This window comes from Podarcis liolepis (genome assembly GCF_965112155.1).
Source record: "Podarcis liolepis genome assembly, chromosome: 12".
In the NCBI taxonomy this organism is placed as follows: domain Eukaryota; kingdom Metazoa; phylum Chordata; class Lepidosauria; order Squamata; family Lacertidae; genus Podarcis; species Podarcis liolepis.
The window spans coordinates 44,829,086-44,847,092 of NC_139563.1; the positions used below are offsets into that span (position 1 = coordinate 44,829,086).

At 44.1% G+C, this 18,007-nt stretch overlaps 1 protein-coding gene across 7 annotated transcripts in view; it reads left to right on the plus strand.

Annotated features, from left to right (window-relative positions):
• Nucleotides 1–17,650, plus strand: part of CNOT10 (CCR4-NOT transcription complex subunit 10) — a 44,978-nt gene extending 27,328 nt beyond the window's left edge. For 4 of the 7 annotated variants that reach the window (XM_083468114.1, XM_083468117.1, XM_083468116.1 and 1 more), the window contains exons 10-19: nucleotides 723–925; nucleotides 2,800–2,921; nucleotides 3,897–4,073; nucleotides 5,736–5,816; nucleotides 13,285–13,398; nucleotides 13,944–14,074; nucleotides 14,554–14,589; nucleotides 15,804–15,931; nucleotides 16,299–16,374; nucleotides 16,648–16,888. In XM_083468114.1, the coding sequence (XP_083324240.1) occupies nucleotides 723–925; nucleotides 2,800–2,921; nucleotides 3,897–4,073; nucleotides 5,736–5,816; nucleotides 13,285–13,398; nucleotides 13,944–14,074; nucleotides 14,554–14,589; nucleotides 15,804–15,931; nucleotides 16,299–16,374; nucleotides 16,648–16,802 (1,223 nt within the window). In that variant the 3' untranslated portion in view covers nucleotides 16,803–16,888. Of the gene's footprint in view, nucleotides 1–722; nucleotides 926–2,799; nucleotides 2,922–3,896; nucleotides 4,074–5,735; nucleotides 5,817–13,284; nucleotides 13,399–13,943; nucleotides 14,075–14,553; nucleotides 14,590–15,803; nucleotides 15,932–16,298; nucleotides 16,375–16,647 lie in introns of all 7 variants that reach the window. The other 3 variants (XM_083468115.1, XM_083468119.1, XM_083468118.1) reach the window with 1 other exon arrangement.
• The last annotated feature ends 357 nt before the right edge of the window (nucleotides 17,651–18,007 follow it).

The window sequence follows — 18,007 nt, forward strand, 5'->3', positions numbered from 1 at the left end:
TGTATTTTCCAACCTATTTTTCCAGCTAGACCACATAATGCAAAAAGTAGAGCCTCAGTTCTTCCAAATGTTTAAATAGTAATCAACTTAGTGCATCACCTAAATTTACAAAGGAGGTAGCCAGACTTTATATGTATTTTAAGTACCAGATAGACTCCTTACAAGAACTGCATGAGAAGGAAAGTGGGGAGAGCGCATTCATTGGCCTCACCTCTCTCATATCTCTGGTGGTCATGCTACTGTTGCACATGCAAGCTGCTCTCTAACGTTCTGAGCCCTTGTCTAAAGTTCTACCTCCAGCAGCCCTGCTTACCATAAGCAAATAACTGAGAGATGCAAAGCTAGTATGTATGGAGTGCACAAGATACATTGGGTTCCTTGAATTGGAAAATTGTCATGGCATGAAGAATTGACCACATTAGTGCAGTCTTAACTCAAATAAAAAAGAGGGTTTTGGGGGGGAGGGGGGAGAATTTGACTTGGTCTTAAGTGACAGGATTCAGATCCCTACTTTCACTATGAAGTAATTTGTGCGTCCAAGTCACTCGTTAAAATATGATTATCTATGTCATGAAGAGGTTAGTGGCCATGGTAAAGCAGTGATTATATTCTAGTTTTGGTTAGCTCCAGTGTGACTTGTCTTTGGATACAGGTTATCCAAACCTATTCCTTTTCCAGCAGTGTCCTTTTTGCACTTAATGTTATCTGATTCTTTTTCACAGGTAAAAAGTTCTCAGGACGACCAATGTGCACCTTGTTGACTAACAAGCGTTATGAGTTGCTGTATAACTGCGGCATTCAGCTCTTGCACATTGGGAGACCGCTAGCTGCTTTTGAATGCCTGATAGAAGCTGTCCAAGTTTATCATTCGAACCCTCGTCTCTGGCTAAGGATAGCCGAATGCTGTATAGCTGCCAATAAAGGAGTAAGATGAACCCCACAGATTATTTTTTTCCTAATCAGAAATAGTTTAATAGCACATACATACAAAAATGCAGTTCTGGGAGTTTAATGTTTTTTTAACCCTGCAGTCCTTTGTTACGTTCACAGTATTGTCAGCTGCTTCAATATCTTTGTGAAACAACTTGAAAATCCTAGTGAGGAGCCAGGCCTTTAAATACTCTGGGAAACTATTAAAGAGAGTTATCACCATTTTCTTCAGATTGTTGAAAGGAGCCATTTTTTTATTATAGGAAAACAACTGTACTTCTGTTTTGTTTCTTGTGAGCCTCCTTGGTTGATTTGCATTGTCTGCATATTTCAGTTTTCTGGTTTTAGAAACAGCTTCTGTGTTGTGTTGTATGGTGTGCTAGGCTTGGTTTGGACATAATTCTGGACAATTGCTTACCATTACATTCATGAGCAGCAGCAGCAGAGTTTAGTATCACATGGTTCTCTCTTCCCCATGAAGAGATTATAAGCATCTACTTTTAAGCTGACCAGAGTTACTCTTTACATCCAAACTATGGGAATGATGGTTTGCTAACATGCAAGGATCATGGGCTAAGGTTTGGTATGTTTGAACAAACCATATTTTAACCTAGTCTGAGTTTCCGAAACTTAGTTTAAATGCAGAAGTGTAAGCATTTAATATTGCAGCAGTGGTGGAAGAGAGGGAAGTGGAAAGCTCACGAGCCAGCTAGTGCTCACAACACTGAAACGTAGTTTAACATGATGTCGGAAAAGGATGTTGGTGTTAATGCCTAATTAGGTGGGTGTTTAAATCAGAGTGGTTGAATTTGGTCAGTAAGCTAGCAATCAATCCTGGAATAATCTTTGTATTATTCAGGTTTAGATTCTGTGTCTGCAGAGTTGGCTTTCTGAAAGTTGCAGCCTGACCTAAATTGGTTCACAACTACCACCATACAGTAGCAAATAATAATTCACACACACACACACACACACACACACACCCGTTCTTAACACTTTTGGTTTTGAGAGATGAAGTGTTGTTCATGCTTCATCTTTGAAATGTATCACGAGGTTAGGGAGAAACAGGAGTGCCCTTGCCATATCCTCCAGCTGAAAGCTTGTGAGCGTAATAGCGGTGTGCTGTTGTTTTCTCTGCTCTGGTTTCTGTTGGCTGCCTGCTTTCATTCAGCAAGCATAGAACTAAAACAAATCACAGGCTCCCTCCCATGGCCGGCTCATGGGGAAGGTGGAGATCAAGACTGACGGACCCTGATTAAGGTGGGACCCCAAATATATGTTGAAACTAAAAGTGGCTAGCTGGTGTATATCATATTTCCACTTAAGTTAATATAGTGTTTCAGACCCGCTAAAAACAAATGTTTTCTAATAACGCAATGGAAACCATTAAGCATGCTCAAGAGAGCCTGGTAGAATGATGGCGATATAGGAATACAACTTAACACCTTGAGTTGAATCAGGCTGGTGGTGCAAGTGCAAACAAAGAGTTTTATGGGCTTTTATCTTTTTCTTTAAAAAGAGACTTAGATTTCCAGGCAGCAAAGGACATTGTTTGCTCTTCCTGGGACCATGTTAAATTGGGTTGGAACTGATTGCTTTTAATGCCAGTGTAGATTCCTGCAATGAATTCCTGAGTTGAGGTCTGACCTTGGTATTGGCAATCTTTTTTGTGGGTGTAGTCTGCATGTAAACTGCCTTGTAATAAGTATAATTGAAATTGCGACTGTGCCTAGAAAAATGGGAATATAATGCAGAGTATAAAGATGCTATGAAAAGAAGGAACATAATACTGAATAGCAGCAGCTAGAGAAAATGCCAGCCTTTATCTAATAAATATTCCTCTTGATGCCTTAAATGTTTGTTCCCTAGAGTTCAGAACAAGAAACAAAAGGACTTCCAAGCAAAAAGGGCATTGTACAGTCCATTGTAGGTCAAGGATATCATCGTAAAATAGTACTGGCATCCCAGTCTGTACAGAACATTGTTTATAAGTAAGTTATGCAATTTAATGTTGCTGTTATCTGAAAGGGAAGTTGCTGGTTGGCTGAAAACATTTCCAAAGTGCCCTTTCTTGGTGCTATTCTTTTATTTCTTTAAGTATTAATTTTCAGCCAATCATGTGAATGGAAATGCTTTGCGTTGCAACATTTACAAGGCTGCTTTGTATATGAGAAAAGTTATGTTGGCTGGCCCTCTTTGCATGTCACAGTAAACCGTGGTTAATGATTTCTCATGAATACGCAGGTCCCTCCCACTTTGCTCCTATAGGGTGAGTGAGAGCAACAAACAGCAATCCCTGTGTTTTGTCCAAACTGGGGATTGTGATTGAACACTATTGTGTTTTGTTGCTTCCACTTGTGCAGCATGGGTGAAGCAGGAACAATCTGTATGCTCATGGGAAACCATGAACTGTGGTTTGCTGTAGTGTGCAAATGCTGTGCGCTATGCCTCAAATTTGAGTTCCTCTTGCTTACGGAACACACTTCTTTATAATTGGCTATGTGGCATGAAGTGGAACCTGGACAGGGAATCTAGTCAGATGGGTTTAGTAAACACTTTAGCACAATTTGTATAGCTTTGTTCTCCAAGGGCACAGAAAAAGCAAAATTACTACTTTGCTAGGTTACGGGATTTAAGGGACCATCTTCTTAAATTTAGTGGTAATAATCCTGTACACCTGTACTGTACTGTAAACCTTCAAAAAACGAGCTTGATGCTTTTTTTCCTGACTTTAAATCATCTGGGAGTTTATTTACACAGGATTCTTGAAACTTCTCTAAGACATAATTGTGTTTATTTCTTTATAATATAGTTTATTCAGAAACAACTTAAAACAGGAATACAGTATTTCGTGTAAACCAAAGCTGCGGTAGATTAAGAAAAAGATGTTGACTTCCTGACTCAAAATCCTTGCCTATATTAATATAGTACAAAGAGCATCAATATACTTTTTCCCTGTTTTCAAGCGATGGCCAGTCTTCAGCTATTCCTGTAGCTAGTATGGAGTTTGCAGCAATTTGTCTAAGAAATGCCTTGCTGCTGCTTCCTGAAGACCAGCAGGAGCCAAAGCAGGAAAATGGATCTAAAATTGGCAACCAGTTGGGAGGGAATAATGAGAACAGCGAGAACAATGAAGCTTGCAGGTGAGTGTTGCGTCAGATGTTTCTATTGCTTGCTTCACAATGTGTCTTGCCCACAACTCCAAAAAGAAATTTTGTGGCTGCTAACAGTTAGGATAATTGAATACAGAGAAAAATGGGGGTAGTGAAAAGTGGTTTGAAAACAAATGTGTTGCACGTAAATAAAATCTAGCAAACCTAAGGTGTTGCTGAAGGTGTTGTAACTATACTATTACTCTTCCTTTTTTTGTATGTTTCTATTGGTGTGTATTCGAGATATTTGCCTTTCCCCCCAGATATTAGCCTTTTTTTCCCTGGAGGCCCTCAACAGCAGCCCCTTTCCCGTTCCTCTTTTTTCCTAAGGCCTAAGCAAAAGTTACTGGTTGTTAACCTTCCAAGCCTCTCATAATTTCACATCGTTTCTCTCTGGTCGGGGACAGAGGGTGGCGCTTGGGGGGGAATTGTCATCGCGCCACTCCTTGGTGTGTGGAGTACCTCAGGGTGCGATACTCTCCCCGATGCTTTTCAACATCTTTATGCGCCCCCTCGCCCAGCTTGTTCGGAGTTTTGGGCTGGGTTGTCATCAGTATGCTGATGACACCCAACTCTATCTGTTGATGGATGGCCATCCTGACTCGGCCCCAGACACACTGACCAGATGTTTGGAAGCTGTGGCTGGATGGTTACGTGGGAGCCGGTTGAAGCTAAATCCTTCGAAGACAGAGGTCCTGTGGCTGGGACGGGGTGATATGGGATTGGGGGGGCAACTCCCATCTCTTGCGGGGGCGCAATTAGTGCCAGCACCGTCCGTTAAGAGTTTGGGTGTAATCTTCGACACCTCCCTCTCCATGGAGGCGCAGATTGCAGCTATAACAAAGGCGGCATTTTTCCATCTCCACCAAGCTAAGCAGTTGGCTCCTTACCTCTCTCGCCCTGACCTAGCCACTGTGATCCATGCGACGGTCACCTCCAGACTGGATTATTGTAACTCGCTCTACGTGGGGCTGCCCTTGAGACTGACCCAGAAACTCCAGCGGGTGCAGAATGCTGCAGCGAGACTCCTTACAAGGTCTTCGCTGCGAGATCACATCCACCCGGTGCTATACCAGCTGCACTGGCTCCCGGTGGAGTACAGGATCAGGTTTAAGGTGCTGGTTTTAACCTTTAAAGCCCTATATGGCCTAGGACCCTCGTACCTACGGGACCGCCTCTCCTGGTATGCCCCACAGAGAAACCTACGGTCTTCAAATAAAAACATCTTGAAGGTCCCAGGCCACAGAGAAGTTAGGCTGGCCTCAACTAGAGCCAGGGCTTTTTCGGCTGTGGCTCCGATCTGGTGGAACACTCTGTCACAAGAGACCAGGGCCCTGCGGGACTTGACATCCTTCCGCAGGGCCTGCAAGACAGAGCTGTTCCACCAGGCCTTTGGCCAGGGCACAGCCTGACTCCCTCCCTCGGCAATCTTCGCAGAGCTCTGGCCCAATGGTTGCTAGTGGCTTGAATTAATTAATTTTTATAATGAATGATTTTAGAATGTTGTTTATGTTGTACTTTTGTACTGTTTTATTGCTGTTAGCCGCCCTGAGCCCGGCTTCGGCTGGGGAGGGCGGGATATAAATAAAATTTATTATTATTATTATCTCTCAAGCTGTTAACATTGCTACTCACTCTCTGTCTTTGTTTCAGTAGCAAAAGCCACGAAGGAGACAAATTTGTTCCTGCTCCACCATCTTCTCCACTGAAGAAGCAAGAACTAGAAAATTTAAGGTAAGTCCTAAGATTTCTGGATGTGCTGCCAGACAACGCAGTTACAGTATTCTGTGGGCTTCGTTTCTGAAAGAAAGCAATCTAAGTTTGCTTTCTCTAATGTAAGAGAAATCTCGAGAACAAATTATTTTAGTGACATTTTATATGAACATATGCTAATGATACCTTAATGGAGGTTCTATACTGAATTTTGACCCTTTGTACAGATTCCTGGCTCCACATACATCCACCATAAACGTTTTTTCATGTAGCTATTATAAAGCAGTAAGTTGATGTGGGCAGCCTCAGCCTAACTTCATGCTGTGGGAAAGAGGGTGAAGTCTGGGGTGGCCCCCACTATGGACTCTGGCCCGCCAGTATGTGACCTCTCAACAGATAATCCCACTCTAAAGAAAAAAAGCTCAGAAGAAGAAAACTTGCCCACCCTTGCAGTAAGTTGTGTCACCTCGTAGAAGTTGGACAGCACTAATTAAATTTAAACTAATTATAATTGGGAGAAATGTCCTTTTTTCTGGCATGTTCCTACAATGCAAAACAACAACAACAAACCTATAGTTACGTGAAACATACTCAATAAGCACACAAGACGTAACCGGCTGTACTTTTTGGTAATTTTTGGTTTGGCACCCCTCTAGAGGTTTCACCTAGAGCAGAAAAACAGGTTAGCCCACCCCACCCCCCTCGTAGTTACAGCTCTGCTTAAACATTAGTAATTGTGAGTTACTATGAATGGCATTAAACCAAGTTTTACTCAAGAGTAGGCCTATTGAAATCAATGAGCCTAGCATAGATGTGTTCATTAATTTTAGTGGGCCCCTCTAAGTGAAACTTAATTGAATGCCACCCCACAATCCCGCAAGTGGAAGGAAACCCACATGACCTGAAAGTGTTGCTGTGCAATGCCAGGTCAATGATGAATAAAACCTCTGTCATCCACGACCTGATTGTGGATGGAGGATTTGACCTTGCATGTGTGACAGAGACCTGGTTGGATGAAGCAGATGGGCCCGTCCTTGCCGCTGCTTGTCCACCAGGTTTCTCTTACGCACAGCAACCCAGGCCTTGTGGGCGGGGAGGGGGGGTTGCAGTGATTTTTAGGAAGTCATTAGTTTGCACCAGGCGTCCTATTGGAAAGACCCAGTTCTCTGAGTGCATGTTCTGGAAGTTGGGCAATAGGGGCAGTACAGGATTCCTATTGGTGTACCGACCTCCCCGCTGCACCAAGGATTCCCTGCCCGAGCTGCTTCAGGTCGTGGTGGATGTCCTCCTGGAGACACCTAGTTTGGTTGTCCTAGGGGATTTTAACATCCATGCCGACACGACCTTACAAGGGGCCGCTCGGGACTTCGTGGAAAGCATGGCCTCCATGGGGCTGTCCCTGAATAAGTCTGGCCCAACTCATAGCCACGGGCATGCCTTAGACCTGGTGTTCACCTCTATGGATGTTGGTGATCTGACACTAAGTAAAAACGAAACCAAAGAAGTGCCATGGTCAGATCACTTCCTGGTGCAACTGGACTTCTCCGTGACCCTTCCCCTCTGCAGGGAGGCGGGACCTATTCAGATGGTCCGCCCCTGCCACTTAATGGATCCAAATGGTTTCCAGAGAGTGGTAGGGGATGTTTTATCCCATGTTGATGGCCTTTCAGCTGATTCCCTGGTGGCCCGCTGGAATGTGGAGTTAACCAGGGCTATTGACTGTTTGGCTCCAAAGCGCCCTCTCCGATTGCATGGAGTCCGGACAGCCCCGTGGTTTTCCACGGAGCTGAGGGCAATGAAACAATCGTTGAGATGGCTAGAGCGCCGGTGGCGGATAACCCATTCTGAATCTGACCGGACACAGGTTAGAGCTCAATGTTGAGCCTACCAAGTGGCGATAGCGACGGCGAAGAAGACTTTCTTCACCGCCTCTATTGCATCTGCGGAAAACAGCAGCAGGAGACTTTTTCAGGTGGTTCGCAATTTAGCGGAACCACCTGCTCCATCAGGGCCCAGTAGGGGCCACATGATCTCCTGCAATGACTTTGCAAAGTTTTTTGCAGATAAAGTCGCTCAGATTCAAGAAGAGGTAGACTCCACCGTGGGAGCAGGGCCGGGGCGGGAGAGTGCTAGAGTCCTGTCTAGTCAAGTTGTGTGGGATCAATTCCAATCTGTTACCCCCGAGGATGTGGACAGGCTGCTTGGACGAGTGAAACCAACCACTTGTCTCCTTGATCCTTGCCCATCCTGGCTTATAAAAGCTAGCCGGGAAGGACTGGGCGATAGGCTTCGTGGGGTGGTGAATGCTTCCCTCCATGAGGGAGCCTTCCCAGACCCGCTGAAAGAGGCGGTTATTAAACCGCTTCTTAAAAAACCATCTTTAGATGCGGCCACGATAGCCAACTATCGCCCAGTCTCAAATCTTCCATTCTTGGGCAAGGTGATTGAGTGAGTGGTTGCTGAACAACTCCAGACACGCCTGGAAGAAGCAGACCATTTGGATCCCTTCCAGTCGGGATTCAGGCCTCATCATGGGACTGAAACTGCCTTGGCCGCACTGGTTGATGATCTCCGCTGGGCTAGGGACAAAGGTGAGAGCTGTTTCCTAGTTCTGCTGGATCTCTCAGCGGTGTTTGATACCATCGACCATAACATCCTTCTGGACCGTCTTGAGGGGCTGGGAGCTGGGGGCACTGTTATACAGTGGTTCCGCTCCTTCCTCCTGGGCCATGTTCAGAAAGTGGTGGTGGGGGATGAGTGTTCAGACCCCTGGTCCCTCACTTGTGGGGTGCCTCAGGGTTCTGTCCTCTCCCCCATGCTTTTCAACATCTACATGAAGCTGCTGGGAGAGATCATCAGGGGATTTGGGCTGGGTGTTCATCTGTATGCGGATGATACCCAGGTCTACCGCTCTTTCAAATCAGAACCAGTGAAGGCAGTGAAGGTCCTGTGTGAGTGCCTGGAGGCAGTTGGAGGTTGGATGGCGGCTAACAGATTGAGGTTGAATCCTGACAAGACAGAAGTACTGTTTTGGGGGGACAGGAGGCGGGCAGGTGTGGAGGATTCCCTGGTCCTGAATGGGGTAACTGTGCCCCTGAAGGACCAGGTGCGCAGCCTGGGAGTCATTTTGGACTCACAGCTGTCCATGGAGGCACAGGTCAAATCTGTGTCCAGGGCAGCTGTTTATCAGCTCCATCTGGTATGCAGGCTGAGACCCCATCTGCCTGTGGACTGCCTCGCCAGAGTGGTGCATGCTCTGGTTATCTCCCGCTTGGATTACTGCAATGCGCTCTACGTGGGGCTACCTTTGAAGGTGACCCGGAAACTACAACTAATCCAGAACGCGGCAGCTAGACTGGTGACTGGGAGCGGCCGCAGAGACCACATAACACCGGTCTTGAAAGACCTACATTGGCTCCCAGTACGTTTCCGAGCACAATTCAAAGTGTTGGTGCTGACCTTTAAAGCCCTAAACGGCCTTGGTCCAGTATATCTGAAGGAGCGTCTCCATCCCCATCGTTCTACCCGGACACTGAGGTCCAGCACCGAGGGCCTTCTGGCGGTTCCCTCACTGCGAGAAGCCAAGTTACAGGGAACCAGGCAGAGGGCCTTCTCGGTAGTGGCGCCTTCCCTGTGGAACACCCTCCCACCAGATGTCAAAGAGAACAACAACTACCAGGCTTTTAGAAGACAGGCAGCCCTGTTTCGGGAAGCTTTTAATGTTTGATGTATTATAGTATTTTAATATTCTTTTGGAAGCCGCCCAGAGTGGCTGGGGAAGCCCAGCCAGATGGGCGGGGTATAAATAATATATTAATATTATTATTATTATTATTTATTATTATGTGTAAAAAGGAAGTATACAGTGCCAAGGCTGTGAAAACAATCTCACATTTGACATTTCTTGTGCTGTAAAGGAAGGAAAATAATCTTTCACAATCCACTGTTGTTCTCAATTGATGAAACTTGACAGCCTGTCAAGAAAATCCTGTCATTATAACAAAAATGATTTTACTCCTACCAGAAGGGGGGCGGGGGCGGGAAGTATGACAGGAGGGAAGAGAAACATTGATTTTAGCTTCTGTAAGGCTAGCTCCAGATAGTTAGGCTCCCTCCGTTTTTTCTTTATATCTCTCTATTTTTAATCTTCTGCACAAGATGACTGAGAATAGAAGTGTGTTGTTGTTTCATGGGAAATAATAATTTTATCACTCATGTAGGCTATCCATGCCCTTGGCTACTGAGGGATGGAGCTTTGGCAGAAAGGAGTTTTATCTGAACGTGACCTGTGAACCAAATTTTACCTTCAGTTGATGTTGTCAGCATGTTAAAAATTCTATACAGAGTGGTTGTCATGGCCATACATCAAAAACCTGTAATGGCAGGGAGTAGCAGTCCCAGTGTTAATGGATTCTCTTGTTCCATATCTTTGAACCCAGCTTAGTGGCTCACCTGTCTGTCCCATACTTCTCCTAGTCTCTGTCCTCAGCAAGTGTCCTTGGAGGGGTAGCTGGTAGTAAACTCCTGCAAATTGTTTCACCTGGTCTCATCCTGTGTAAGCAGCATTGCTTGCAAATCATATATTATTGTCAGTCATTACTTACACCTGGGAGTTGTTTTGAGCTTCTCCAGTATTTTGAAAGCACATTTGTTTCGGGTAGGGAATATATGGTCATGAAAAGTGTTTCAGATTAGGGCTGTAATCCAAAAGTACCTCTTTAAAGGTAAAGGGACCACTGACCGTTAAGTCCAGTTACGGACGACTCTGGGGTTGTGGCGCTCGTCTTGCTTTACTGGCCAAGGGAGCTGACGTTTATCCACAAACAGTTTTTCCGGGTCATGTGGCCAGCATGACTAAGCCGCTTCTGGTGAACAAGAGCAGCACACGGAAACGCCGTTTACCTTCCCGCCGGAGCAGTACCTACTTATCTACTTGCACTTTGATGTGCTTTCGAACTGCTAGGTTGGCAGGAGCAGGGACCGAGCAATGGGAGCTCACCCCGTTGCAGGGATTCGAATCACCGACCACCTGATCGGCAAGCCCTAGGCTCTGTGATTTAGACCACAGTGCCACCCGCATCCCAAGTACCCCTTTAGGCACCTGCAAAGTTTTGATGCATAGTAAAGAGTGCCAATTCTTTGCTTTATGTTTTTCACAGCTGACAGTCATGCTGAAGTATATAAACTGTAAAGATTCCCTTGCTGGAAAAGTTTCTCTTAATCCTAGTACACTGGGCTTTCTTAGTCTCTCCCTTTCTCCTGCAATCACTGCACCTGTGGCAACCTTTCCTTGTGCTTTATTGAAGACTACTTCCAAATTTCTAGAGTTCATAGTCTCTGCCCAGCTGCGTGTGGAATTATAGAAAACACTGTAGAACTGCAAAGGCATTAGAACTGTGAATTTAAGGAGTTCAGGTCACATTGAAGTATTAAAACATTTTGCCCCTTTGGTTTTGATCCTGGCAATTGCCAGAAAAGAATACTTCTAAGGAAAATTGCAGTTTGGTTTCAAAGCTTTATGATGAAACTATTTCCCCCTCCCCCTGCCAAGTCACTTCAAATTCACAACTAAACTAAATTCACTTTCAGTCTTGTGCAGAAAATTGTCAGCTTGGGGGTGCCATTCATTTGTTTTAGGTACCTGCTGCATTTAAAGTTGTACCACAGTAAAACAAGTGTTACTTCTTAGTGATCGATTACATTGATAACTTTCATGTGGTGCAAGCTTAATTCATTGTCTAGTCTGTGGAGATGTGTCAAAATTCTAGAGTGGGGTTGGGGACACTTTGTCTTTCCTTCGGTTTAACTGCAGATTGTCTGAGTAGGTGGCAGCCTTGACAGTGTTTGTAGCAATATTGTAAGCTGGAGGCAAGCTACTTGAGCTCAAGTTGCCTATAAGCATATTCTCTTGGTTGCATTAGCATGCAACACTAAGCCTAGGCATGAATGATCAATGTGCTAGTAATGTATAGAGAGAAATGGGGGCTGCTTACCTCCCCCCCCCCAAAAAAAAACCCTGTTCCTGCTGCTGTGGTACCAGGAGCTAAGCCACAGTTTGGTTTGGCTTAGCATTATATCCCGACTCAGGCTCATGGTTTGTGTCCAGCTCCAAACCAGCAAAAACCAACTTGTGACAAGCATGAGCCCAGGTTCAGATGTAACATGAACACATGACTTGGTTACTGGTAGTGCTGCAGCAGCAGCAGAAGGGGGGAGAGGAAAAGAGACTACTCACAGTAGTGTGAATGGATTTCAGAATGTTTGTAGACATCAAAGCCTTGCTTATATACTGGGAAATGTGGGCATGATCTCTTTTGCATCAATTAGCTACGAGCCTTTACAGCCAGCTTGGTTAAGAAGCAGCGCTTCCCCCTATAGTGGCAGTGTTACTTGACTGCCCTTGATAGGCAGCACCGCCCTAACAGTTGCAACTGCAAATGGATTTTTTTTAAAAGCAAAATAAGATTTTGGGCTTGAAAGGATGCCTGCTTTCCTTGGCAAGCTTTTCCCCCTGTGTGTTGGGATTTGATGTGACATCTGGGCATGGAACAGAGGAAATGGGGAGGAAGCAGCAGAGCGATTTCTTACCCTGCTTGTGTGTAATTAAAGGGCATGCCTCCTGGGACACAGGCATAAAGGAACCCCAGGCCCTGCCATGAATTAACATGGCTTACTGCTGAACCAAAAGTGGGCTTGACAGTTGCCAGAAGGCTGCAGCCGTAATAGCCCACCTACTGGCTAGAGAGTTTAATGGACTCCTCTTGCAGCTCCCAAACACCAGATCTGTCCGACGATCCACTCACTCCTCTTTTCTGCCATGTAACAGGGTTGGATCTGTTCTTGTAGCAAGGCAAGCCAAGCCACCTCCTGCCCTGAAGCCAGGAGAGCCTGCCTTGAACTCTGCTTTGTGAAGTGGAAAATATCCCAAAGTGCTGTGTTAAGAAGGGCGGGAGGGGTGGAATTACAAGCTGTAAAAGCCTGACCTAATACTGACATCCTGATGCGGGCCTTTTGTTTGAAGCTGTGGAATGTTTGGCTCAAATTTCAGGGAAAGAATTTCAGGACCTACTTGTGCTTTATTGAGAGGCTGGAGGGACAGCAAGGCCAAAAAAGCATTTTTTTGCTGAGGTGCCACGAGTGCCAATTGCGCAGAACCCATTTTTCTTTTTAGAGATGCTGGAAAAGCTTGTTTGCAATATTTTCATTTACTGAACATAGTAAAGTATGTAACAACTTTATTTTATGTGATGAAGCCGTTTGCTACCTTTCCTCTTTAAAGTTCTCTTAAGTTTATTAAATTTGTATACCACCCTTCATGGGTGGTTCACAGCATAAAAATACAAGATTAAAAACAACAAAATACATAAGAACAACAACCCACCACCCCCATTTATAATAGGATAAAGGGTGTCATTCAGCCAAAGGTCTGCTTGTGTGGATTTTCTGCATGTATCAACTTTCTATGTGTGTGTTTATTTTTGTTTTCTAGGTGTTCGATACTTGCTTGCAGTGCTTATGTGGCTCTGGCCCTGGGGGACAACCTTATGGCTTTGAATCATGCAGACAAACTTCTCCAGCAGCCCAAACTGTCAGGATCCCTTAAGTAAGCTTGCCCTACTCTTTTACAGCACTTTTACATTTAGTTTCTGTATATAGCGTGTAGGCATGTATGACCTCAAGTTACGCCATAACTGCTCACATAATAGTTGGGATTCTTTTCATCTGTGAAGTGCCAAAAAATTTTATTCTCCCCTGATCAGTGGAAAAAATAGACCACCACATGATAAAGCGAGAGACAATTTATATTTACACCTGGCTTTGAGGATGTTTTGCAATTCTGTATATTACTATAATACTAAATTGACGAAAGAGGATCTCAGTCCCTTCAGTTTTGTCTTCTTGCCCATTCAGATTCAAAGGAGTACGGAATGGCTTTGGAAGTTGCGAGAGCTGGAATTAGGCACCTCCAGCTCCAAATGGTCCAAACAATTACTATTTTATACAAGTATCCTCTTATACTTAATTTTTAATGTGGGGTTTCTTAGCTGCAGTAGGGCAGTCACTCAGAGGGAGACATCCATGCAGTAGCTTGATGTGACTTGTTGCCAGATTGACCTTTGCAACTGTGCGCGCTCTTGCTTTCTGCAGGTTCCTTGGCCATTTGTATGCTGCAGAGGCTCTCATCTCTCTAGACAGAATCTCTGATGCCATTACTCACTTGAACCCGGAGAATGTCACTGATGTGTCCCTGGGGATTTCTTCAAACGAGCAGGATCAAGGTTAATGAGTCCATACTTGATTAGAACCGGTCATGCTTTCAACTGCCTTCCTGCTGTAACTTGTAACAGCTCTACATTTTAATGCACTGTTATAAAGGCCATAGCTGCTTGCAAAGTTCCTAGAATCTATATATTTCAGTTTAAGTGCCCCTAGAATGCTGCTTCCTTTTTCTCTAATCTTAATATTGTTAACTTCAATTTGGGCTGTGAACTCTTGGAATCCCCAGCTATGCCTTAACATTGTATGCACTGTCTGCAGTGCAAAATACATGTGGAATGCAAAAACAGATTTCCAAGTATGCCTGTATCTGTATTAGTCATATTTGCACTGAATGTTGATGAAATTTTCAATAACATATAACCAGATTGATTGGAATGGGGGTCATGAATGATCTTTAAATTGTTGTTTGTCTGAAGCATATATTGTGTTAAAATGTTGATTTCACTAAACGATGCGTTCCTGCTTGTATTCTCCGCAGGATCTGAGAAAGGAGAAAATGAAGCAATGGAATCCTGTAAGTACTCACCTCCCTGTTTACTCTGTGTAATTACATATGTGAAATTATTCCTTAAGTGCAAGACTGGATAAAAAACTTTTGTATCTGTGCTTCCTTTACTGAGGAGCAGGGTGGGCTATAAATCCAGTAAATGCTCATGTGTCCTTTCTGCAGTGTGTTGCATGAACCCGTCAACATCGCTGCTTAAGTCCCTTACCTAATAAAGCAGCTGTTGTACCTAAGAAGTACATTTCGTAGAAGAGTGAGAGGGGAACCCTTCCTAGGGCTCCCTTTTTATTTCCGGCATCACCTGATTTGTTACATATTTTAGCCTAGAGAGCTTTTATTCCAATTAAGGAGCTACTTTTAAATTAAAACCATGGGGACTGTCACTCAGGGCATACGACTTGTGGGAGGGCTTGTATAATGAACGGGAAGTTCATAAATTCAGCTCTGCCACAAAGGAGAAACCGTGCATCCATTAGCTCACCATATAACCACCTTCCTCCTTCCGGCCTTGATTATATAGAGCAGAGTAGCTCCAGCTGGTGCAAGCAAGTGATCCAAGCTCCATACCAAAGGAAATGGCTTTGACACTCTGCTGCTGAAAATGCTGATGGACACTGGTGTGCAAACACCTAAACACAGTTTTCCTTTCTGCATTGTAAATATGCATCTTGAAGCTGTTGGTAATAGAAGCTCCCCAGACAAGTGGTTGTAAAAATTTGGAGATGCATATCCCCATTTCTAGCTTAAGTTTAAAGCCGTACTTGATACACTAAGCATTGTTTCTACTTAGGTACATGGTAAGCCAATGTGGGCTTCCCCCAAAAGTGTAAGCACACAGGCTCCAGTGAAGGAGATTGTATTTGTTTTACTTCTCCCCAGTAGTTCTGCTGTGCTGCAACTTGTCATCCAAACCCAGACTTGAGGTTTAGCTCTCAGCAGTTATATATATATAACAAAGGCGTTTTTTCCCCTGTGGCTTATGGTTCATGGTTTATCTATGACAGCTAATCCAGGAGTCTCATTTTGGATGACACACTAAGCTAAATCAAGCTACAACTTCCCTCAGTGTTGCAGCAGAACAACTAGGGTAGACCAGGTTGTGATCTCTTAGCCAGGAGCTCATTCATTTGTGCAGACTGGGCCATTGGCCACTGGTAATTGCAAACAATCTTAAATTTAATTCTTCATCTTGACAAGTAATGTGTTTTTGCATCTTTTGTAAGCTGGCAAGCAAACCCCACAATGTTACCCCAGTTCTGTCACATCTGCACGGACCATGATGCTGTTCAACCTTGGCAGCGCCTACTGCTTGAGAAGCGAGTACGACAAAGCACGGAAGTGCCTGCACCAGGTGAGTATTGTGGCATTTTCACTAGGGGAAGCCACCCAAATACAACAAACTGTAATGTCATGGTCCCACAAGTTGTTCTGATAGTTTTCCTTGTCGAAGCACAACGTTTTCTCACCCACGGTAACCAAACGTTAACCTGCAATGGACTGGGTGGAAAAACAACACTTTTAATCATAAAAAGGAATCGGCGCCAGGAATTTTTAAGTTGGAAAAATCCTTTGTCTCCCAAATGACAAAGCAATGCTTCGTTCAGAAGACGGGCAGCCACTGCCTCTAGCGAAGTTTTTTTTGCATTTGCAATAATTTAAGCCACAGTCTTTCTTTCATACATTAATTCAACTTTTTTATGTTTTTATTTTGGTATAAGGCTGCCTCACTGATTCATCCGAAAGAGATCCCACCCGAGGCCATCTTGCTGGCTGTATACCTTGAACTTCAGAATGGTAAGTTGCAAGCCCAACTCTTCATGAATGTACATTGCATGAATGTACATTGCTATTTCTTGATATGTTTTACAGACTTTCTTCTACGTGAAGCCATAAGGTTTAGGAGTCTTGTGTGACTTTCAGAACCCCTACCACAGCCCAAGCACCTTGAATTATATTCGCCTGGCAGAAAGGCTCGTCTGTGGTGCTCGCTTCCCTAACTCTGTGGAAGGCTGCTATTTATAGAGTTTAACACAAAATCTATATTTTAAGTCTGAAATTGTTTTCTAGGAAACACACAGCTGGCACTGCAGATCATCAAAAGAAACCAGCTTCTTCCTACAGTGAAAATGCTCTCTGAGATGCGGAAGAAGCCTGTGTTTCAGCCAACACACCTGGTCCAGCCTATTCAAATGCCTGCATTCACCTCTGCTCAGAGGAAGTGAAGAAGCGGTGGTGAAAATTGGCCCTTTGAGGGACCACTTGGAAATTTTGTAATTATATATATATATAAACATTTGTGGTACCTGCATATGATGTTCTGAAGTGTGTTGGTTTGAATTTTTAATTAAAACAAACAAAAAAAAAACCCACCATACTGTAGATTCATTTTATCCCTTTCTCCAGCATTTGTTCTGCTTGTCTCTTGCCTGGCTTGGCGCTTGTGATGCTGTAAATTAAAAGATACAGAGCAAACATACAGATCGTAAAAGATTTGGCTGCACTGTATGTATAGAGTAGCCCTTTCCCCCCATCTACTTAGGAGGTATGAAATACACCTTTTCATGCTTTTGCTGCATGCCTAAGTAGGTTTACCTTGTATGTATGGTATGAGCCCACACAGATCAAGGTGTTAGCTCTGCTCTGTTAGCATTGCCTTGTTGTATTCAGGAGGATTAAGTTATGGTATGACCAAACTGTAACTGCAGCTAGCTGAATACCCCACCACATTGGGGTGTCTGCTGGTAAAACACTTTCTATCATAGAAGTGCAGGGCTTTTCCTATAGAGGATGCATTAAAGCACATTAACTGGAAGAAAAACATCAGTTCTTCAAGAGTAGGCTGTTAGCAAGAGGTAGCAAGTAATAGGCTAACCTGCTTTCCAGCGTTGAGTCCATATGAATTCCAGGAGTTAGAGGGCTGATGTGAAGCTAACACTATCCTTGTTGGTTTTTGGTATACATGCATTTGAAATTGGGGTGGGGAGAAATGGAAGACAAACCACAATTGAAGTGAACCTCACATTTATTTGATTAAACAAAAATAAAATAAACTGCATAGAAACATTTTAAAGTCCAGAGAGAGAATGACTTTGTTTTAAGGCTGCCAGTAGCTGATACATTGTCCCCTTGCTACATCCTTCAGCCTTCTCCATGGACCACAAAGATACATTCAGAAGCCTCCATTAAAAACACGCAAGTTCTAACTTTATTTTTTTAGCCCGTTTAAACAAAGCTTGTGCCTCACCTGTTCTGCTGTGCTCTGCAACTTTGGAGTTCAGAACACCAGCTGACCGAATCTTAAAAAGATACAGGGCTTCAGCTGAAGGAAGGAAAAAATGGTCTCGACCAAATCAAGCTATACACAATGCCCATATTTGTATTGTGGGACTTTAGCTAGGCTGCTTACCTGGAAGTGGACAGCAGAGAC